Genomic DNA, 24,205 nt, shown 5'->3' with positions numbered 1-24,205 from the left:
CCTCAATTTTTCAGCTGACATTGGAATGACTCCAAAACCCCTTTACAGTTAATACTCACAGGACAGCCTGAACTTTGGGATGCACATCTCATCATTCAAACCAAGACATGATCCAGCAGTCCTGCACCAGAATCCCCACCTACTTTGTCAGGGAGCATAACCCTGTTTTAATTTTATTCTTAAAAAATGACCGAGTGCATCATGCTGCAAGACAGGGAGGAAAGAAATATACTCTGCTTTATGACAGCAACCAAACCTAAAAGCAGCACCATAAAGTGAAGCAAAACCAGTTAAAAAACCTACATCAATTTTCCACAGCCTTTTAAAAATTATTACTATTAGGATGAGGTGGCAGATGTAGCTCCATATAGGAGCTCTTGGCAAATACTTTCTTGTGATATCGATTAAAAATGAACAAATAAAAAAATTAGGCTTAAGATTTAGAGATGACAACTCCCCCAAAATTCCTAAAAATATTCAATATTCTTGACCCCTCTGAAGGTCTACTTGAAAATCTTAAAATTTGGTGGGAATAGAAAAAGATCCACAGAGTTATTTTGCAAAGTCACACAAAAAATGGATGTCTAAGTTTTTTGCACCTACTGTAAGCATTCCGTCGCTAAAGCCGGGGTATTTCAGCCTTTACATTTGGGGAAAAAATGCAGATATTAGAGTAAGCAGGTCTGTGATATTTTCTGGCACAGTAACAGGAGCCTGTTACACCACTCAATATTTTCTTTCCTTTCTTTTCTCTTCCTTTCCTTTAGAGCTAACATCCTTTTCCTGTGCCTGAGGGAGAAGGCAAGTTGATAAAAGCTGAGTTCCTGTTCACAGATAAGTTTAGAAGGCAGCCAAACTCAGAAGTTCCTTGAATAAGTTATATTCCTACCACCTTTTTTTTTTTTTTTTTTTTTTTTTTTTCTCCTTTCCTCTGTCAGAGGCATTTGAGCCCCACACAGGAACCAGGCTCACATTGTTCGATGGCCACAGACATTTCCACAGTAGCTGGGAGGGTCGAAAGCTTTTTCCGCTCTTTGTTACAAATCTTTTTTTTTTCTTCCTTCTTCCAACTTTTCAGTTAAAGAATATTGCCAGGGCATTCCAGAACTAATTCAGGCTGCGCTTCAGAGACAAGAACAAGAGACAGGTGTAACCAGGTAGGAAAAAAGCCCACGATGCTTGTGAAGCTTTTGCTCTTCTATCATGCAGTAGGACTGGCAAAGCTGGCCAGGCACTCCGACCATCATGGGCATCACGAGGGACCCATGCACAGCTCAAAGCCACCAAATTACGAGACCTCTGCATACTCTCAGAGGACTCCTCTCTCACGTGAGGAAGAAGGTTACTGGGAGGCAGACAGGCGCAGGGAGGATGCACGAGACTACCCTTCAAGCATCATCTCCTCACATCAAGAAGAAAGAGCGGATTTTGAAGCTGCAAGCTCACAGTCCCAAAATGGGTAAGTACCCAAATATGCATGTTATACACGTAACGATAGTGGAACCGTGTTCAATAAAGATATCCTGCTGATGAAAGACATTTTTTGGTTAAAGTTTTTCTTTAGAACACACTAGATTTTAGGGAACTATCTATATCCAAACAGGAGGGGTTTAAATGTTTTATCTACAGGAAGATACAATTTAATTGCTTGTGGAGGATGAAACCATAGATGGGACTGACTCTTTCTCCTAGTCCAAGACAGCTGAATGGACTGAGGTGCGTGGACACACCTGGCATAGCAAAGCCATGGGGTCAGGGCTTTGCAGCTTTCTTGTAACAAGACGAAAGCAAACAAACAAACAAGCAAACAAAAAAACACAACAAAAACCCACCACTGTTTCTGGCAAAGCAGAACTAGACAAACTTCATTTACTGCCTTTTTCTCTTTGCACCCCATTATGGATTTTTGCTGACTGTGGCAACTTTTGCCTAGCACCAGAACATACCAGCTGCAGACTTGGGCCTTGGGAAAGAGAAAGGTGGGAAAGAGAATGGCAGGATGTTAGCTAAGTAAAAATAGTGAGGAATAAATATAAAAGGAATAACAAATAAGCATGAAAATGACTACAGATTCAAGCATTCCTCCTCCTGAAAAACAAACACCATATTTTAACAATAGTGAAATGCTTCTCACTGTCATCATGGTCATCTTTAGCAGAAGCACAGCCAGTCTGAGTAGAAAAAGAATGCACTGCACTAGAAAGATTTCCAAACGCTGCCATTTTTGAGTTTTACAGAGCATGTAAGTAGGTCTCTGAATGTTTAAAATAGATGAAAACCAAGCAGGACAGTGTATGAATCTTTTATAGCACTGATGGAAGGCTACTGCAGAGCCTTGTTTGGGAGAGCTGAAAGAGCAGCACAGCGAGTGCTGTTCACAGCTCACTGCTTCAGGGTGCTCCGATATTTTTCTTCAAATGCTCTTGAGGCAAGGAAAAAAGGGAGCTGGTAAGAGACTATAAAACCTTGTTCATGGCATGTTTCCCTTTTGTGAAAATGAAAGAAAGTATGCAGTCATGTTTCTAAATCATATCTACATGTAAAATTAAGGCCTCTGTTCTGCATGGTGTTTCCCTTCATAGTACATCCTCCCACAAATCTGTAGCTCAAACTGTTAAGTCATTTTCCAAATCCTGCAAGTATTGACTTGCAGTTTTCTGATGGATAGCGTTCAATAACGATACATACTGTTAACTCACTAACTCCTGACTAATGCTCTGTCAGAGCAAGGAAAGCAAAGCAGAACCAGCGCCCTGGCCCTCCGTGCATGCTGTGCTGCAAGGTGGCAGTCATTTGATTACTGGTTGAAGCGCTGAGGGCATTCTAAAAACTAGAAATATTACAAAAACTCAAAGGTGTAAAAAAGGTGTACACATAGGTCAGCAAGACACTGTAATATAATATGCTAATAGGGATTTCTTCCTTTGCTATGTAACTTTGTTGAGCAGCAACTTGTGTAATGCTGTTCAGCACAAGCTATTACTCATCCTAATTTCCTCCCAAGAAGAGAAATACTTCCTCCTTTTATGGAGATAGTTGCATAATGAGTCAAATCACAATGTTCCCTCAATTATAAAGTAACGTTGATGACTACAGGCAATCAAAATCTAATCTGGCAGTAACTCTAAGGTATTTGTTCTTTTGCTGAAGAAATCACATATATAGTGCACAAGTAAAGAAATGCAAGACTTTGAGAGGAACTGTGGCCAAAACTGAGCGGAAAGAGTGGTGATAATAAGGGATGGCACTGCTCTACCTGTACCTGCGCTCCAAATTCTTCAAGTCACTGCAAATGGCTGAAACAATGTACCTTCAGGCTCCTGAAGCCCTTAAGTCCGTATCAGGTAGTTGTGGCCGGAGCAGCCTGCTGTGCATACACAAGAAGTTATCATGAGTTTGGTATTTCCTCCCTGCAAATGTGACACGTGTCCTGGAAAAACCATTGAGAAGCCAGAGAGAACTAGGAAAAAAGCACCAGGAGTTAATGAGGAACTAAGAGACACAGGGAGACAAACACACTCCATAGAACAGGCTGAGGTGGGGGAAACAAACCAACAGTCTATGGCTATATAACTTTGCCTGTGACTTCTAGTCTTTCTCACAGAAATGGTATTTTTTGCCCAAACTCTTGCTGTTTCCCCAGTGTATCAAAAATAGTGGTTGTTACAAAATATCTTTACATCTTTTTAAAATAAATGTTAGAGTATGATTTTTCTTATTGTGGCTATTTGAATAATTGGAGATCATAATGACTAATGTGTCCACAGTAATTAGAGAGAATACCCTGTTTTCTGTTTCAGCATGTAACGTGAAATGACTCATTAGATCTCATTCAAATGCTTGGATATGTGACTTCACTAATGAATTCTTCTCAGAATAACAATAATAAGGGCTTTAAAATCAGAAAATTGGTTAGAAGTCACTGGCCTCAGGTGACTTTTAATGAGAAAAGTGTGAACAATAATCTTTTTGTTTTGCCTGTTCCTTAGAGGAAGAACTAGGCAAGAGTTTAGTATCTTAGCTGTTGCTTGTATCTGAGTGCACCAGAGAAGCTTTGCATGTTCAAAGTGGGCAAGTATTTGTACGTGTTATTTACAAAATAAAAACCAGACAGTTTTCCTCAGGAAACCATCTTTTTCTTTTTTTTTTTTTTCTCTCATTTTTCCCCTCAGCTGTGCCTCATATGATCTGATCAGTTTGACATTACTTACTTCCTCATGGAAGAGGTAAATGGATCCATGTGTACACACACTTCCATCAGAATTAAAAAGGGAAGTGAAAGCACAAGTATATGGGGAGATATGGAGCATATTAGCATCTGTTTTAGCTATGAAAGATGAAGAGTAAGAACAATAAAACCAAGTTCTGGATTTCATAAATACTCAATGCATAATACCCATAATACATGTGCACTCCTCATCTCCCATGTGAAACAGATGCTTAATGCTGAACTTCATAGGAATGCTCTGTCGTCTCCAGTGACTTTCCTTTGTGTGGGTATGGACAGCTAAACTGAGCCTTGAAAACATTCTGGGGACATGTGGATGTTTTAAAAGTGATCCAGAAAACATGAAATAAGAGCTTACAAGTTTGCCTCACTTCATCACCTACTGTAATACTTACCACTAGGTGTAACCAGTTCAACTACTGTCTGATCAAGTCATATTGAAAGGCATAATACATCAAGGAGATAATACATCACAGTTGTTATCCTGAAAATTGCTATGTAAACGACACCTGATAGCTTGTGAAATCTCATCATAAACTGACAAGTCACCTTGGAGATTTTTGTCTCTTCAGAACCACTTCCATCAGATAGCTGATGACAGGTAGCCAGAGCCTGAGCTGATGAATGTGATGAACCAGCCTTTGAAACAAAAAGGTCCCTGGCCAAGGGAAGAACACAACATTTTATCTGTACCCTTGCCATCAACCCACCTCTATTTGTCTAAGATCCATGGAAGGACCTATACTGTAATTACATTCAGAAGGGTTTCTTTCCCCTTCCTCCAAACAGGTTGTTTCTTGAACCAAACAATGCAGCACAGCTCCATTACCAAAGCACTGTAGTGGAAGGCTCTTATATTTTCTCAGCATTGAGAAGAATTACAGCTGGCTGGCTTTAATCCAATCCGTGTGCCTGCAGCCCCAAGAACAGTCAGGTTGACAACTCGGATTTCATGCACTTAGTGTTCATATTTCATTTAAAAACATAAATGAAGCATCTAAAAGGTGCAATTCCATCACATGCTAGCTTGGACAGCACAGCCTCAAGTCCTCTGTGTCCTCAGGTGGCCTGATCTGTCTGTCAAGTAACACTGTAAATGAGACCACTTAAGTGTTCCAGGTTAAAAATAAACTTAGGAAAAAGCAGAAGCTTTTTTTAACCTTCCCCCTCAGTAACCACGCTGACAGAGTTGGTCCCAGATGGATGGCTCACGCAGTAAGGAAGAAATGGACTGGGGTGATGAGATGGGAATGAGCAGAGGAACTAAAGCTGGATTCCCTGTCTGTAACCGAGTCTCTCAGAAGTTCTTCTCTCTTTCCTCAAGTGGAGTCACTGTGAAGTAGCCCCTGCCCAGATTTACTGTATCTCCAAGTTGGGCAGGTCGTTTAGTTCTCCTTTCCCTTTATTTCACAAACACATGCTCAGTCTCCCATCTATTGCAATTTTTCTTACAATTAAAATATTTACCAAAAAAAAAAAAGAATCCCTAATTATAAATAGAAAAGGCAGAAATCTGCAGAATAAGTAAATCCTTGACTGTATTAACATATGTCAAGGTTTGTATATGCAGTTCTGTCAAGTCATCCTTTGATTAGAGTGCGGCTTCCTGATGTCAGGCAGGAGCATTGTTATCTCAGTGAAACACACGCCTCTCCCTTCAGCTCTGCTCTGAGACAGCCACAAAGCAGGCGTCTTCTTGTGATTAGCCAGGGTGTCAAAATATGGAACAACTATCCTCTGAAGTGTAAAGAAGCAGAGAAAACCAAAATCTCTCTTATTCTAGAGAAAGTCTAGAATGCTCATCCTTAATAGCTTGTTTTCTTTGTCTGCTTTTACAGGAAAACATCCATTAATTTAATTAAGACCAGTTTAATACTGACTCATCTATTTCTTCCAAATTAGACAGGGAAGCTTCTTAGGAAGCTGATGGGATACTGAAATTTCCCACCAAAGTGGAATAAAACATAGGCTTAAAATAAAACAGGCCTTGGAAGAAATGCAGCTAAATGTGATCCTCAGCCCCTGACATCCTGCACACGAGTTGAATGGCCATTGAGTGCTCAACAATAGCTTGTGCAGTGCCAAGTTCGTTAACAGGAGCAATGGATTTCCTATCAAAATTAGGCACTTGGCTCCTTTCAGGACTTTTGGAAATTCTCTGATAAAGCTTCTGCCTCAGACGGTGACTGCTGGCCAAGAACACCGCTTGCTATTTGACTCCAGCTCTCCTGAGCAGCACGTGGAGTGGCTCCCCACTAGTGTACTTGATGCGAATGACCAGTTCCTGACGAAACACTGCTTCATTGCATGTGATACAGTAGTTACCAGACCCTTGGTGTCCAAAGGATTGTCTTACTTCCTTTGTTACACAGCTCATTAGTGCAAGCTTCAAGCAATTCAGCAGACAGCAAGGGGTCTCCTGTTAGTACAGTGACAGACTCCCCATCAGCACTGCCAGCAGGTGGATCCCATGCTGTCCTGCTTCTGGGGCCAATATCCCTGAAACAAGTCGGCAGTGGCCAGCCCTGAACAAACTGAAGCTTTTGCCAAGGCCAGCCAAAAGACGACCACGACAGACCTTGGTGCACACTGTCCTCACCCTGAGTGCACACAGTTTGGCAAGCTTGCCTTCCTCTGCATTTTGACTCCCTGGCACCAGCACAGCCATGCTGGGAAGTGGCCACTGGCTGTGACACTAGCTCAAGGCAAAGTCTGACAAAGAAGTGAGAGTGCTATATTAGCAGTGAACTTTCATCTGCAGAAATCAAAAGATGAAATCCAAGTGTAGGCTGCCCTCAGAGCGGGCCACAGAACTTGTATTGTTGCAAGGATAATATACATGAGGTAATGGCTGCGGACATTTTGTGAAGAGAGCAAAGCCTCCTGCATTTATTTTTCTGAAGTAGCTTGTACAGCAGTTGGGCTTGCCTCAAAAGCAGTTGCAGCCAAGTCTGCTTTCTCTTGAACACCTGCTTACAGCAAGGCTCCAAGCTGAGGACAGGATTTACTCAGAAAGCCTTAATTGCACTAAGTTTTTAGGACATTCTGCAAGCCAACTGACAACTAACAACATACTAACAGGCACTACTGCTGAAATAAAAGTGTCATTTAACCAGCTTTGGGCACTGGCAGACTTGCAGCACTGCAGGGAAATGCAAATACTTGACACTACCACTGCCACTCTTTCAGCCTAGCTTTAGGTAAACTGCTAATAAGTCAGTCTACCTTAATTAACCCTAAAGGAAAACTGGAGTAGTCCATGGGATGAGGTACAGGAAAATCCCAGATTCCTGCCCAAGAGGGAGCTCTACCCATTAGCAAGGAAAGACAGAGACGCAGGAAATGTAGTAGTTTCTGCTGCCTGACTGTAATACACGCTGCTGGCTGCTCAGAGCAGAATTCACTGATGTGCTGACAAGTAAGCAGTAATCACATGCCAGCTGCTAATTAAAAGCAGGGCCACACCTTGTTCCCTCTGAGAGCCAGTACCTTTTTCAAGTACTTAATCCCTTTGGCATTCCACAATGAATAAAGATACGTCCTCCTCAAACTGACACACATGGCCCTGGCTTACACTAAATTAAATGTAATGCTCGATCTCTGTTTTATGGAATGCTTTTTCTTGGTGAGAATTTTGCACTGCAAGGAAAATAGCACACAAGTTGTTCTGCAGCTAAAACCTCAATCTTTTTTTCCACTTCAATTGATAAATGTCAGAAGTTCATATAACTTAGTGGAAAATCACTAGAAATTTGAACAGAGCAGTCCTCTATTGTCATCTAGTAGCACATTTTAGCAGCAATAATTGCATATCTTTGCACTGCACAGCAAATGAAAGTGCCAGGGGCCTGAAAAGTTTTGCACTCTGTCAGTGATAGACACAAATGGCTGGGCAGGAGTTTTCAAAGTAATTACAGAAACTGGCTTCCTTGAGATAGAAACATGAGGAAACTGACGTGAAGGACAACTCAATTGTACGAGTACAGACAAAGGAATAATAAAACTTATGGAAAAACAATGTCCTGAAGCTTTTGAGGCAAAAATTCCACTGACTTAGCAAGTGTCTACAGCAACACATTACAGTGCCAATCAGGAGAACAAGAAAAATAAACGTGTAAGTACATAACTGAGCTAGGAGGACATTATTCACATCCACCATCACGCTGCTATTGGCACTGTAGTGCTGTATGAAAAAAGAGCCAACCTTACATTAATTTTAGCATGATGTTACTGATAGCAGACTAGGCACCTTGCTTTATCTCCTACCTATTGAAGAGTTGTTCCATTTGCTATAATAGCAGGATGTCTGACCAAATCCTAAAAGCAGAGACAGAACTGCCCGTATTTTGCTATGTTTCAGTAGAAGCAGGGATAGGATGCCATATAAGAAAAAAAAACAATAATTCTAAGTTCAATTTTTAGTTTTAAGACTTCAAAGGTTAAAATAAAAGGAGCTTAAACTAACCTAAATCTGCTGAATCTTATTTAAATATAGGTTGTCTTGTAGCCAAGTTTATTTAACCTCACAGAAAACAATACACTTCACTCAAAATAAAGCAGAAATAGATGCATCTTAAGACTCTATTCAATATGGAGATTAGAAGAAAGACTAAAAAAACAAACAAACAAACAAACACCTAGTCTAGTAAAGAAAACTATTCAGATGCTTTTTTCTGGGTTTAAAAGAAGATCAATTTACTTGGATTGTAAAACAGGAAAAGCAACTGAACAAATGTGTAGCCCTGGTTTGCTAGGGTTCACTAAGGCGTTGCTCCAACTTGCAGTTCTGTTATAAACTTTACCAATCCCTCCCCTGGGGAGAAACCTCTTCTGCTCTCCTCACCCAGCAGCTTCATTCTACTCCCCTCTCCTTGGTAGCAGAGGCTTAAATCAAAAGGAAACCCTATTAAAGGGAACAAAAGCAGAGGGTGTTAAGTTGGTTATATATATTCAGCGAGTGAAGCTACACAGTCACAAAGATGAAAAAATGCAGGAGCAGAACACAAAGCTTCTGTGTCCCAGAAACAAGCTGAATAAAGAAACTCCTATGTGTGAAAGGGCAGTTCTTTGAGACTTCATAGCCCACTGGTGTCAGCAGCAGAATTCCCGCTCGCCTCACTGAACTTTAAATCAAGCCTTTTCAAGTCTTTAAATTGTTCCAGAAACAATAAAGAATGACACATTTCCCTCAAGTTTAATAGAGTCAAGAAGTATTTTTAGTAGTAGATAGCGAAGTTCCCTTAAAGGAAGCATTTGACAAGATGTGCAAAAAATACTGCAATAGAAATTTCACCTTTTGGCACACATATCTATATTGCAGCTTATTACAGATGGGGAAAATATGCTTTATGTACTTGATGGAAGAATAAATGTTTGTAAACTTCAAACTCAAAACCACCAGAACTTTTTGTGGTTAAAACCCAAACTTGATATTATACAGCTACTCAGCTCCATGAGTAAGCTTTTAATATTAGGAAAAGGAGAACTAGTGAGAAGGTAAAAAACAGAAATAAACATGACCATCATTAAAAACAGTTTTTACTGAAAGTCTGTCAAGTTCTCTGTTGTTCATACTAGTCCTGCATAATGCATAAGTGTCCAAAACAAGCATCAGTTTGGGATCAAACATTGATTCAACTCCTGATAGCTCACAACGCCTTTCTGTTGGTGGGAAACTAGAAGTACACACACAAGACGCATGCAGCACATCAGTGGGCTTAGAAGAGAATCCTAATATTTTCTACTAAGTTTGGATGTGCAACATAGCAAAACACTCATTCTCGGTCACACGCATGCTCATGCATGTAAACATTTGGTTTAGATTTGTACGGCTTACATGACTCAAAGGACTTGTTTGGGAGCTGCGTATGGTGGGAAAAGCAAATCAGCACAGATTATGATTCATGGGGCGTGCATTGTTTTCATCGAGGAAAAGCAAAACATGAAAGCAAAAGAATCCTATCTGAAAAGGAGGTTTTCACATTGAATGCAGGTCCTGCCGGGATCTGGCAGATATCCCACCAGGCAGGTCTGAGGTACTGCACCTCGTACCAGTGCCAGCTTGGTCTAACAGCATGGCCAGGTCAAGTTATTTCCCCAGAGAAAAAAGGGCAGAGGGGATTTGAGCTGGAAAAGTCACTCCCAGCGATGGCTTGCCAGGCACGTGACAGAGGACTGCATAAATACAAGCACAAATCAGGTCTCTGTTTCTGGGTTATTAACTGTATGCTGCCACTGAAAAGCAATGCAGCCTTCTAAAACCTGGTGGACTTGCACACACCTCGGAGCCAAGTGACAGCCAAAGCGTGTACATTGGCCTCCTGACATTAACTGTGCTGCCTGGTCACACAGGCAGAGCACTGGATTATTCAAGAGTAATAATTTAACAAAAGCTTGAGGATTTGACCTCTGGTTCAGTCCTAGGGAGCAGAAGTACCTAGGGGCAGAGCTCCCACAGAAAATAGACACAAAAACTCATCCAGCCATTCACTTAAAACTACAGCTCACCAAAACAGCTCTTTCGGCTTGGAATCAGAAGAAAAGCTACAGCACATCGCTTCAATGCTCAGCTTTTACACCTGCCTCTCAGAAAGGAACAGTTTTGTCTGCAGGGTGCTCACTGATGTCTCAGTCACACTGCCCCCTGGGGAGCTAGGGAGCAGAGAAGGCCTGGGAGAAAAATGTGCCCACTTTGCCCAGGCTTTCTGCTTTCCCTCTCCATGCTTCCAGCTTCCTCCCCTTCTCCAGGCTGCCCTGCTTCTCCCTCCGCTGCTGTGGCCACAGCTTCTGCTTTTGTGTTCGACCTGGTTCCCCATTGTTTCTGCAACTCAGTTAGAGAGGCAAACTTTTTCCATATATGCTGATTATCAGAGATTTGGTTCCTGTGTTCCCATTTAAAAATATACTGCCTAAAGTTCAGTTGTTGTTTATGAGGCACAGCTCTCCCCCACACAATGCTCTGCTCCGTTTTAACACAAACCCATGGAGTACAAAAACCTCCCAATCTTTCCAAATATCCCAAGGGATATGACCAGTATTATAAAAGGCCTGAATCTGCTTTTATTTTGAGAATCTAGAGATTATTTCTTATGTGAAAATAGTTTAACAGCATGCACAATGGCATATAATATGATTTGTAATTTCCCTTCAGGCTTCATCTAAGCAGATACACTGCACGTACTGACACCTGCAAGCCGTAAGTTCACAGCAATGGCTATGACTATAGGGGATGCTTGCAGGATGCTTGCATACTGTTAGAGATGGCAGACAAAGGAAAAAAAATCATAATGTGAAAATAGCACCTGTTTAAACACCAGATTTAGTCCTGTGCATTCAAACTTTCCAGCAACAAATTTCTGACTATGAGATTGCTAGCGGCAGCATCAGGAAAAACAAGGTTACAAAACCCAACCAAACAAAATAGACAACCATAATGAACAAATCTTGCCATCACTAATACACCTGTCACTTGGGCATCCAACAGCAGAGCAGCTCAGTTTTTGAGATTTCAGTGGTCTTCAACCAGGACAGCTAATTTCATGGCCATCAGAAGGGTGGTTCTTCTGCGGGTGCCTTACCATAAGGAGTTATGAAGATCTCAGACAGCTTTTGCAGCCAATCTCATGCCAGAATTTCCTTCTGGAATATACACAGTGGAGCTGTGTGTCTCGGTTCGGACTCCCAGCAGCTCTGAGGGACTGCAGGTCCTGCTGCAGAGTGGGAGCTGTGCTGTAGGGGCTGTGTTCCTGCAGGCCACATGGGCTGTGTGAAGCCGCGGCCGCACAGCCTCAGGCAGAGGCCGAGCTGGCAGAGCTGGTGCCTCACAGTAAGCGCATCAGCTCTCTGTGGTAACAGGCTGCCCAGCCCCACAGCAGCCTGCTTCCACCTGCCTCTATTGAGAGGCTCTGGAAAGTTAAGCTGAATTATCTTCAGCCATGACGGCGGTATATAATTTTCACTTATTTCTCCCCACTGCTCAAGCTTACCTCTTCCTAAAGGAAGAGGATTAGCACATTTTCATCATGCTGCTGAATGTTATGCTGCGACTTCCTTATGGCCCTGTACATACAGCTCCAGAGATCCCCGTGCTCCCCTGCAGCGGCCAGGACCGCGGAGCCACACCACCAGAAACCCCTGTGGGACACCAGGCCCATGCCTGTCCTTAAGGTGGGTAGTGTGTAAAATGCAGCTGCTGGTTCAGTGACCCTCTCTCAAGATTTTACAACCAGAGATAAACAGTGAGGCAGCAGGGACTGCTGGTCTCTGTACAGCTTCTTGGTCCCAACAAAGCTGTCACGGCCCTCTTCTACGCATCGCTACCCATGGAGCGCACCAGGGCGCCTTGGTGTTTAACTGGTGAACTTCTGTAAACATGTCATCTGAAATAAGGCATTCAATATGTGTACAGACTTCCAACAATAGCTGCAATTACACATTAATCAGATGCTATTCATCGTATTTTTTTTCCATTTCCCCCTAGAGTTATTACTTCTCACACCCTGTCATTAGTGAACTTGGTTTTTAACCATCAAATTTCAACCAACAATACACTTCATCTTGACTTCTAACTCCTGAAAATAAAGATGCTCATCTGCACTCTGAAATCAACAGATATCTACACAGCTCTGTTTTGGAAAACTGACTGAGGTAGTTATTAGTGAAACTCACTTGTCCTTGACAAAAGCACAAAAGCCAAGAAAATAACCTTCATTTCCCCAATATTATTTTTCTGTAGGGCATGGCAAGAGGTTATTTCAAAGTTAGCCTAATTAATAAAATCTGATTAGTTACTGGATCGTCTTGAAGCAGCAATGCTTCGGAAGACACCGATTATTAATGGAATTTCTGTAGGATTAAGTTTCCAGAAGCAGTCAGCCCAGACACGATGAGTCAGACACGAAGCATCTGAACTGGCAACACGCCGACCCAGGCAATTTGACATTTAAAGTGACATTAACCTGCAGGTTATCGTGGGCTGCAAATGCCTCCTGCTAAATGAAAGGCCTGGAAATGGAACTAATGCATCAAAGTTCAGACAATCAACCCTTCTGAAACAAACTCTGATAAGCATTCTGAATGAAAACAAAGGAACTGGGAGTTGAGGGAGAAGCTAGCAAGCATTTTCCACTTCTATGATGATGAGGAAAATCTCTCCAGCTGGAGGAAAAAAAAAAAAAAAAAGAAAAAAAAGGTGGTCCCTCTGCATCTCACACTGTTACAAATAGACTTTAAAAGACCTTTTTCAAATTCTTTTCCTGACTTTTTTTCCCCCCCCCCCATCAGGAACTGGTGTTCCTTCACGCAGTCCCGCCTAGTAACATACATAGAAGCCTGCATGAAAGAGAAGTACATTGTCAACTCCCAGCAGCCCTGTGCGAACGGAGCTTCAGACTGCCAGAAGATCATGTAAGTACCCCATACAAAGCCACTGGAGGCAACAGAATCTTCTGTGAAGTATCTAAATGATACTTTCAAAATTATTTAATGGCATGTTTAAAAAAGAACTGAAGTACCAACCACACACACACAAGTAACTTCAAAAACAAAAAGAAAAAAAAAATAAAAACAACTGCTGCCTGTGGCCATCAGTGAGACTGTTCACAGTTAGAGACACGCAATTGCCCAAGTGCTCACTCTTCAAGACTGGCTGCCCAAAGGGCACTGGTGGAAGCCAGCAATGTCCCTGAAGGCACCATACTTGATGCATTTTTATAGTTGTAAGACATTGATTCTAAATTCACTTCTTAAATGAAGCAATATTTAATACCCATTTAATAAATATTTTCACATTTATGTCGTTCATTGATTTGTGAAATAGAAGTGCTTTTGCTATTTGTTACTACAATTCATTTTTCTCTGAAACAAAAATAGTTTTACGATCACTTCTAGTGGCAGTTTTAACAAATTTATGTCTTTCTTGGTGCCAGTGCCATCCTGCAATGGTTGCTTAAAAACAGAGCTTTCTCTACAACTCATCAGCACATGGCAAATGTTAAAGCTCAGTCCAAGCTCAAGTGCAAAGGACTAAAACAATAAATATTCAAGTTGCATTTCTGATAGTTACAGAAATTTGCCAGCTGTAACATCTCTCTCTAAGACTCCTGTCATACTAGTGCCAATATTTTGGAAAAAGTCTCTGCTGGACAACAGCAGGGGTGTGAAGTAGACTGCTGCAGCCCTGCTAACTGAATACCATTTATATTCCGCCAGCATTTATGAATCTCCATACACCTCCTGCTGGAAGCAGCAGTCCTGAAAAGCAATCTTATGCGGGGGAAAAAAATGCTGTCAATTACTGCTTAAATGTTACTGAGCAATAATGATAGAATTTATGACAAACTTCTTAACCACTTTCTGTATTAGTCATCTAGGACACACTTGGCACCAGACTACAGTTAGTCAGTGAATTTCCATCAGCTGACAGCAGCTTGGACTCTAACGCCTGGACCCTTATTCTTTAGGTACAGGACAGCCCTGAAGCCCATCTATCAAGTCAAACAGAAGGTTTTGAAATCTTTGCAGTGGAAGTGCTGCCCTGGATTTACTGGCAAGGACTGTGAACAACGTGGTAAGGAAAGCCAGAGAGCAAGCATGAGAATTCAGACTAAATGATATTCACTGTGGCAAGAAATAGCAGTTTGCCTATTTGTTTTTCCTGTTTGAGGATTGATGCCTTATATTCTTTGGTCTGCTATGCAGTGATCTGGGGCAAGCAATAGGTATAATTAGCTGCAAATAAGGCTAGTATAGCATCAGCTACTTTTCTCTAATTTTCACGGATTGAGAGAGGTATTCATTTAGCCAGGGCAGGAGGGGGGCAGCCAGATGTACAGCTCCACCTAGGAACATCTAATTCCCTGTAGAAACTGAAGAAATTAGGTAGCAACACAAGCTTATGGCCTGTCTGAAAGTTAGTTTACAGGAAAAAGTAATTTGGTAGGGAAATGGCCTTGTATCTAGTTTCAGACAAACCCTGAACTACCACAGCTCCTAACACTACATAATGATGCCTGCAGCTACTAAGTAAAAGAGAAGGGAGGACGGTGTGGTTTTAAGACTGGACTGCTTCATGAAACTAGCAAGATTTAGCAGATAATACTTCATTTGAAAGTGGAAGAATAAAAGTTGAAAAAAGGTAATTCCCCATAGTAATTAAGACAATCAAGAGTCAAACATTAAGGTGAAAATCTTTGTCCAATTCACCTACCCAAACGGACTCCGCTGATAAAACTGGAGTTTCTGTTTACATCTCTGTGAGTTTAGCTTTTCTCTGCAGATACCTTTTCTTCATAGATTTATCTCTAAGGTGATGCATGTGCTTTCATTTGTAATGTTAGCAGGATTTTACCAAATGCAGTGCATCTTGTCCAGCCCCTCCTCTGTTACACTCACTGACCAAAACCAGCTGCTTCCTTATCTCCTCATTTGTAGAGCATCACCTGCTGTAGCTGGTGTACCACCAGAACATTCAGGTAACTGGAGTAGCAAAGTGGAATCTGCAGAGCTTTTGATAGGACTCTCCAGAAAACAAGCATCTATTTGTAACAGACACATTTCTTATCAGTAACACAGCATGAATTTAAAAAACACCCCCCCTACCACACAGCATTAGCATTTACACAGTGCTGCATGTCAGTGCAGTGCCACAGGTGAGGTTCTCCTGACATGATATTGCTTGCCCTAGGAAACCTGCAGTGCAGAAGCCTGTCTCCACATCTGTCACATTATACATGAAATTGCCCTGTCTTGCCTTGCTGAGCTGTAGTGGTTTCTGTATCTGAAATGTTTTCACAGATGTATCACATGTCAATTGCAGATCCCAATTTCATTCCAGTGCCAGGAAATGAAACTGAAGGACGGGAAGAGGAGTTCTCAAACCATAGTATGTTCTTGAACTTATTTTACTTGCCTTTCCCTTACCTCTCAGTCACTGCCCCAAAAGACACATTTTTAGCTGCTATTTTAACATGATAAGCTATAAATGCTATCTGTAGTGAAAGCATTATTTGGGAACGCTTTTACTCGATGACATTTCATTTATTGGCACTAATGAGGGCTTTTGCTATAACATTGCATGAATGCTCTTGACAAAACAGCCAAAAGTTTAAAAATTAGCTGCTGGCTGGTCAGTCATTATTGACACCTAGTGAGTGCTGGTGTGTTAAACCTTAACACTACCTACTGGTAGAGTTAAACCTTTCATTAGTACGGATGTTTAACTCCTTGTTCCGCTCAGTGGATTCACAGGAAAGCACACCATGCTCAGAAGATTTACCAGAAAAAATATCTATTCAAAATGCCACTTCAGAGCAACTACCCAGTAGCTTTGAGAATATTGTTATGAAATACCACAGAACCGTACCTCAGGCACTCTGCCCTGCCAGTCTAATATTCAAGAAGGACCTTTCCTTACCCTCTGGGAAAAGGTGGGGCCCATAGTGCTATTAAATAACTTCTAGCAACTGGGTTTAGGGTAGCATTACAGCCCTGAAAGAGAGAGTCTTCTTCAATTTATGCTCTCAGCACTGAGTGAATAAGCAAGCAGTTGCTCTAGAGGATTCAAGATTCTAAAACATTAGATTGAAAAGTCAAAGGTAACCCTGGAGGGCAAGAGGCCCCGAGGATGGCGCAGTTAGGGTTTCTGCATACACTTTGAATTCTACAGCTCAAATTAGCAGGTATTTATTTAGAGTAACATCAGTTAAAGGGCCACTCAGAGAGAGTCAGCTGTGACATGTAAACCCTATGCTCCTGAATCCTTGAAACACCTTTATTTTTCTTTCATCCTGTCCTTTTATTCTGGTTTGTTAAACTTTGCAATCCTTTCATTCAATTGGATTGAAAGCAGTCATTATTCCATAATATTTTATGGCACGGGGAGGTCTTACATGAATATTTTACTGCCATGATGGCAAACGTGGCTGAAGGTCTTTTGTTAATATTTAAATACATACTAAGTTTCCATCACTGTTGGGGAAAAAAAAAAATTAAAAAAAAACAAAAAACAACTTTGCAAAGAAACTGAGTTAAGCTGCTATAAATCAATAACCCCCTAAATGTCAGAATGTCAGTGTAAATCAATAACCCCCTAAATGTCAGTGCAAGATTTCCAGAGCAAGAAGTACAGTGGTGTTCTCAGAGCTTACAGGTCTTGTAGGAATACGCGCTGTACTCCATTGCATGACACTTTCTTCTTGAATCTTGTGATTAGTGTCAACATCAGTGGATTCAACAGAACTGTTGGAAGTCATTCAAAATCAGGAGGCATTACTGGATGATCTTCAAAGTGATATTCATCAAGCAGTCAGCAACTTAGGTGATTTACAGAGAATATTTGAAAACAACGGTACAAGCATGGTGTTTGAAGTGAACCAGAGCAATGCAGGTGAGAGGTCTGACGAATTATCAGCCTGCCAGCAGGCCCTATAAAACCATGCAGATCAGAAGGAAAACCTGGAAACAAGAATACACTGATATCCCTTGGTCTGCAGGTAGCTTCCAAAGAGAGCAGAAAGTGGGTGAAATTCCAGTACAAATTAACAAACCAAATCCAAGCAAAACTTGAAATGGGAGATGAGATGAAAGGCAGATCGCTTTGTACTTTCCTGAACTTTCAGAATCTGCCTTAACCACATAATAAAGAGGTTGCTTGTACTAATTTGTTAGCTTACTATTCTGCTTCTCTGGCCGCTTCTTTCCTGCGGGGATGCAGTGTTAGGTTTGGTTTTTGTTCTTTTTTCATACTCATGCTAGATATTATGATGTGCTGAATCTCAGACTGGTGTATGTAATAAAAATAATTTGCCCCTTTATTTAAAACATTATTCCTGCTGTATATTGCAGTGAAAAAACAACAACATTTGACCTACTAATGCGAGCCACTGGCTTACAGAAACATTTTCTAATGTACAGACTATTGTCTTCACTGAACTTCAAGTCACTCAGTTTGAACCCTAAAGTTAAAAATCAAGCCTTAGTATAATGCACACATAGTACAGATAACTCACAGAATTTTCAAGTTATTGAGTCCTGGCCTGGAATATTCAGATGCTAGGATGCTGCCTAACTTTGTGAAGTAGAAGGTACATTGTAGAAAGCATCAGAAAAAGAACAGCATGAAAAAGTCAAATAAGCACACCAAATGAGAATTATTGTGAAAATGGGCAGTTATGGCCACTAACAAAACTGTTCTCTAAGGGTTTAAAAATGCAGTATTTTTCAGACTTAAATGGGGCAGACAATATATATCTAAGTTACTGTCTGCAGACTTAAAGATACAGCATGCTTTGCACTAACTTGGATTTAAAATTAGATTATTTTTGCAATTGTAAAAACTATTGCATGTGCTCAGATTTTGGGGAGTAAGATGTCAGTTACTGTGGAAAAATAGATACTCAAGTTATCCTGGCCAGATTAAGATGCTTTCTTAAAGCAGAATTTAAATTTAATTAATTACTTTTTAATCTTTCTGTGTTAACAGATTTACAGGAAAGGCTTCTGCAGCAAGTTTTGTTTCCCCATGTGGAGAATTTTCTTAGGAAACATTTTAACCCAATGTGGGCAAGCTTCAACAGAAGCTTACAGAACCTCTCCAACATAGTGAGAAACCTGTCCCACGATGTGGAAGTCAACAAGAAAAGCATAGAAAGATTTCAAGAGAGCACTGTACCTAAGAGGGAATTCCAAGAGCTAGGAACTAAGTTTGAATCTAAAGTCCAGGAAAATGTGGTGAAAGCTGATCACATAAGAAGGGATATAGAAAATCAATTGCAAATGCAGCAGGCTAGTATTCACTATAACCTCACCATGATCAAGGCTGATACTGACACAAAGCTCAAGAAGTACCACAAGATCCAGCAATCGCATTTCTTAGCTTTGAACAACAGCTTAACAAACATGAAACACGAGCAAAATAAACTTGAAAATAAATTTGATACTTTGAAAAAAAATTTATCAGAACTCTCCTCACATCATGGTCCCAAAGATGAAACCACCCAGTTAGCCATCAGACAAATAAATGATATGCTGTCAGGGCATGGAAAACAGCTTAAAGAACTTTACATGGAGTCAGATGTGGCCTTTCAGAATATTGCAGTTTTAGAGAGATGGTTTAAGGAGTTAAAAAAAAATATCTCAAAGTATAGGCCTGAAGATCTAACAATAACTTTAATGGAGAAATCACTTCTTATAGAAGAAAACAAAGCAGCAGTGGAAAGGCAGATATCAGAGCTAAACTATACTCTCTCAAATCTTCGGGAAAACTATTCAGATCTGTTGAGGTACATGGAGGAATGTAATTGCCAGAAGATATCTTCAGACACTGATATACTCGAGGAAGATTTCAAGAATATCACTTACTCAATTGAAGGCACGCAATCAAACCTAAAGGATATGAAGCAGTTAGAATCTGTTTTCAAAGATCTCTTGAGGAATGAAATTGAAAAGCTCTCCTCAACTTTTCCATCTATCCATCAGTCCCTTAGCTTCCATCAAGAGAACAGACAGCTTCAGTCACAAGTTACATCTTTGTCAGGAGACATAGTCCTCTTGAAGAAGAAAGATGAAGAAATTCATAGACACATCAAGTATCTCAACAGTTCTTTTGGTTCTCTTTTAGAAGATGCCATGCGGCACAAAATAGCCCTGGAGGCTTTACTGGGAGAAGAGTTTATGGAATTCTTGTTTGAAGAGGATCCTACTACCCTTGTAACATCAGTGGTTCAGCTGCAAGAATCTCTCAGAGAGATCTCAGATAAACTCCAAGAACAAAATATGACCTTAGAATCTCTTGTAAAGAGATTTCATCTCTTGGAGAGAGGTCAATGGAGTACTCATGATGCTCGTGTATCTTCAAAGCATTCCAAACAGGAAACTCAGACACCCTCTGCACTGGATGACGTTAGTCAGCACAGCAATGTAGAGCATATGGAACCTAATTATGAGGCTTCCAAAGACGACTCCTTGGATAGCTCAGCATATAGTGACATCATGACTCTGAAGAATGACATCAAACATCTGAGCCTGGCAATCAAGAGGCATGAAGCCAGAAATGACATGAATATCTGCTGCAATCATACAATAACAAATGTAGTGGAGCCACTGAACTTTTCTGTGGAAGTTCTCTCAGGAGATTTAGCAACCATCAAAGAGAAGCTGGAGGAACATCTGCTGATTTTCAAAAAGCTATTTGGAAGCAATGAAGAATTAGTCGCCTCCAATATAAGCCTGGATGTTGCAAAGATTCAGTCAATGCTGACCAGAAAAGTGAGAAGGCAACAGAAAGGTCAAGACAAGCAAAGACACAAAAAGAAGCTTGAGAAGCACAGAGAAAATACACAGATAGTAAGTGGAAGAAATACAGTGCAGACAGAACTTCTGGAAAAAGGTAGGTTCTTTTGTTTTACTTGCTAGCGTGCAGGTCTAGCTTCATTTTGGGCCCTGCTACAGGTCCTGCTCCTCCCTCTCAAAGCATATGAATTGTGACCTGCCAGATATCTTATGGGATGTTGAAGGAGATGTTTTGACACAATTTACATCATGCCCCTCCATCTCAACACTCTGAGTGAGAACCAAGTCGATGCACTGGTGAACTTTGTTCAAAGCTGATAAAATGACACCCATTACAGCTGCTAGGGAATTGGCCTTGAATTAATTGAACTTCAGATATTTAGAACACAAATTCTGTCTTTAGGTGCTCATGTTGATGCAGTAACAGTTTTCTCTTTCAAAGCTGATAGGGAGTGCTGGGCTTCCTTGTTTTGCTTCTTGTTCCTCTGTTACTTGAGCCTAGAAGGAATGTACTCAAAGCAACAAATCCTAGCTTATCTGGACAGATGCATTAAATTCACTATAATTTGTGCAAGTAGAACATGGAGGATTGACCAGAGAAACTCTCTCTCAGCGCTAAGCTTTAGAGACAAGTTTTCCAGCTTATATCTAACAGTAACTTTAATGGAGACATCACTGAGGCCTGTTTTTGCTGTGACATCTGCCTAAGTCACTACAACTAGTTGTTTCTTCAGCTACATCAATCTACATTTGTTTCCTCAGCTATTTCTGAACTTTTTTTTTTTAAACTGTAGTTAAGCTTCTATTGACTTTGCTTCTTTCCCAAGAATAAGATGTCTCATGTGCCAGCAAAACAGAAGTATTTTCTAAAACATGTTTATCTTTCTCCTGAGAACCCTAATTTAATGATTTTACGTGAAAAGAAGAAAGGAACATTCTTTTAATAGAAAACTAAGAGTCTACTCATGTCACAGGATCTCAATGAAAGAGGCTTTTCTTTGATTAAGGAATTTTCCTTTGTGCTTGATTGCTTCTCCAAAAAGGATAATTGCAAGAAGACATTCCACAAATTTGAAAACATACTGCAACATACAAACTACTCCTGAAAATATGTGCAGACAGATCTCCCGACCAAATTTTCAGTCCTAGAAGTTCAATTGTATGTAGCATTTCTTTACAATAAAAATAGTGTTGGGAATAAATAATTATTAAACTGTTTCCATTTAGATAACAACCAGGAGGCTGAAGCGATGGGAATGCTCCTGCCTTTTGCACCCCTGTCGTTGCAGCTGAGGAGGGCAGGCTCCTGGAGGGCTGCAGTGCAGTATTTTCTCACAGGAAGCAACGCCCCCAGTCTCAAAGCAAGCTTGGAAAGCAACCTGTTATCTTTCAGTGTAGAGTAAACCATGGCATTTCATAGCCCTGTGTGGCTCACAGGTGCATGTCTTTACAAGCTCTCTACTTCTGCTAACAGTCTCAGGCATGACTTAAAGAAGAGCTTTCATGTCCAAAAGCTTTTCAGATATTTTCAGTTCTTTTTTTCCAATGATGTGAACTGGTCTAGTTTTACCTCTTCCTGACCTCTCACTTTTTATAATGTTAATCTTATAATAGCTGCAAGAACAAGTACTACTTCTATGTTTAAAAAGAGGAAATGTGTTTTGGATCACAGACAATGTTTCTAAAAGACTAGATCTAGAATTATCAATGAAAAAAAGCTGTTTCATGGCTTGGGCTCTTGTATAGATAAAATAGTAAGTAATAGCTGGAGAGAGAATGCTCATTGCTAAAAATTCTAGTCTCTCATTGCTAAAATTCTGTTCTTCTCTCTTTTTCAGACTCATCGGTGGCATTCCATGTAGGATTCTCAGACCAGAAGGATAAAGAAAGAACTCTGAGACTTAATGAAACATACCTCAATTATGGACAGAGCTATTTCCCTGAACACGGCTACTTTAAAGCACCACACAAAGGTGTCTACTTCTTTGTCATCTCTGTGGAGTTTAGATCAGGACCGGCACTAGGACAACTCTCTTTTAGCCGTGGGTACAAAAGAACTCTCTCAAGTAGTCAAAGGAAAACACCAACTGGAAATACTATGACTACTTTTGCTATGGCAGAAATGGAGAAAGGGGAGAAAGTATGGTTTGAATTGCTGCAGGGCTCTGTGGTAAAACGGAGTCCACCCGGGACAACAATGGGTGGATTCCTACTATTTAAAACTTGAACAGTGACATTTTGTTTTACTGGTATCTTTTCCATAGATGCAATGGATCAATTCACTATTGCTTCATCTGTGATGTATTCAATCCTACTGCATGTGTTTAAACATAGCACTACTCTAGATTTGTCTTCAAGCTTCTTTTCTGGAAGTGTTTGGCTTTGATTAGTTGCTTATAAGCAGCAATGGATTTCCTTTCAAGTGATAACCTAATGGTTTGGACTCCAAACGTTATCAGGACACACATTCCCAAATCCTTCCACCATGAGAATTATACCTAATTAGAAAAAATGCTTTGTGGGACTTTCTTAATTTACATCACAACTTGTTTCTCTTTCCCCCTTTCTCACAAGCACCTAGAGTACTGCAGTCAGCTCTGGGGCCTCGAACTATGAATGTGGATCTGTTGGAATGACTCCAGAGGAGGGCAGTGAGGAGGGTCATAGAGCTGGAGAACCTCTCCTATGAAGACAAGCTGAGAGAGATGAGGATGTTCAGTCTAGAGAACAGAAGAATCCAGAGAGACCTTATAGCACCCTTCCAGTACCTAAAGAGGGCCCACAGCAAAGCTGGGGAGGGATGTTTGTCAGGGAGTGAGGTGATAAGACAAGGGGTAATGGTTTTAAACTAAAAGAGGAAAAATTTAGATTAGACATTGGAAAAAAGATTATTTATTCAGAGGGTGGTGAGGCATTGGCACAGCCTGCCCAGAGAAGCTGTAGATTCCCTATCCCTGTAACTGTTTAAGGCCAGGCTGAATGGGGCTTTGAGCAACGTCGTCTGGTGGAGGTGTCCCTGCCCATAGCAGGGGGCTGGAAGTAGATGAGCTTTAAGGTACCTTCCAACCTCAGGCATTCTATGACTCTGCAAAAACAGCACCCTCCTTATGGCAAATATCCTCATCGTCAAGAAAAAAAAAAAAGAGAAATGAAGAAGAATGATACTTTAACACTTAAATGTAGCTGCTCAAAACCAAGAAGCCAGGACAATTTTACCTTTCTGTTCTGTGTGGTCCATAGGCAGTCACACACTGTTTTATTACAAACTTCTGCAGTTCACTAAAATTCAACATTTCTGTCCGTACATACCATGAACACTAGTACAGATCTATCAAACCCAGTAAGGTGCACCCTCTAACACTTATTGTTAAGCAAGGATCTTAGAAGCAGCCTAGTTTTTTTCCTTGTAGGTCTGTGCTGTATTTCAACTACACTGTAAAATTTAATAGTAATATAATATTGTCCAGATGTTTCTCTAATATATCCTAACATCAGGAAAATGTCGATGATATTCAAAAACATTGTTGAAACTGCTCCTTATTTCTACAGTTATTCCTGAAGAATGTTGGGAATATAGCACAGACAGTCCAAAATGTAATTAGTAGTTTAAAACCAAGCAAGCAAGCAACAGCGAATAGACATGCTCACTGGTCTACTGCCACTGTTGAATATAAAATAAATTTATAGTTA

The 24,205-nt window shown here is 40.7% G+C and overlaps 1 protein-coding gene across 1 annotated transcript; it reads left to right on the top strand.

Annotated features, from left to right (window-relative positions):
- Positions 1–992: 992 nt before the first annotated feature.
- MMRN2 (multimerin 2) lies at positions 993–23,020 on the top strand. Its single transcript, XM_032191690.1, has 7 exons — positions 993–1,459; positions 13,511–13,633; positions 14,689–14,795; positions 16,044–16,109; positions 17,439–17,612; positions 18,708–20,612; positions 22,354–23,020. The coding sequence occupies exons 1-7, from the start codon at positions 1,176–1,178 to the stop codon at positions 22,740–22,742; spliced, it is 3,048 nt and encodes a 1,015-aa protein (XP_032047581.1). The 5' UTR covers positions 993–1,175; the 3' UTR covers positions 22,743–23,020.
- Positions 23,021–24,205: the final 1,185 nt, after the last annotated feature.

The sequence above is a fragment of the Aythya fuligula genome, chromosome 7, assembly GCF_009819795.1.
Source record: "Aythya fuligula isolate bAytFul2 chromosome 7, bAytFul2.pri, whole genome shotgun sequence".
Classification (NCBI taxonomy): Eukaryota; Metazoa; Chordata; class Aves; order Anseriformes; family Anatidae; genus Aythya; species Aythya fuligula.
The sequence above is the reverse complement of the archived record's forward strand: the minus strand, read 5'-3'. Positions and strand labels throughout refer to the sequence as shown.

What these genes read in the sequence shown, in the direction of transcription:
- MMRN2 (XM_032191690.1), top strand. Translation starts at nt 1,176, where the DNA reads ATGCTTGTGAAGCTTTTGCTCTTCTATCATGCAGTAGGACTGGCAAAG. An exon ending in TCAGACTGCCAGAAGATCAT is followed by an intron (nt 13,634 to 14,688) that starts GTAAGTACCCCA and finishes CTTATTCTTTAG; the next exon opens with GTACAGGACAGCCCTGAAGC. An exon ending in AGAGGAGTTCTCAAACCATA is followed by an intron (nt 16,110 to 17,438) that starts GTATGTTCTTGA and finishes TCTTGTGATTAG; the next exon opens with TGTCAACATCAGTGGATTCA.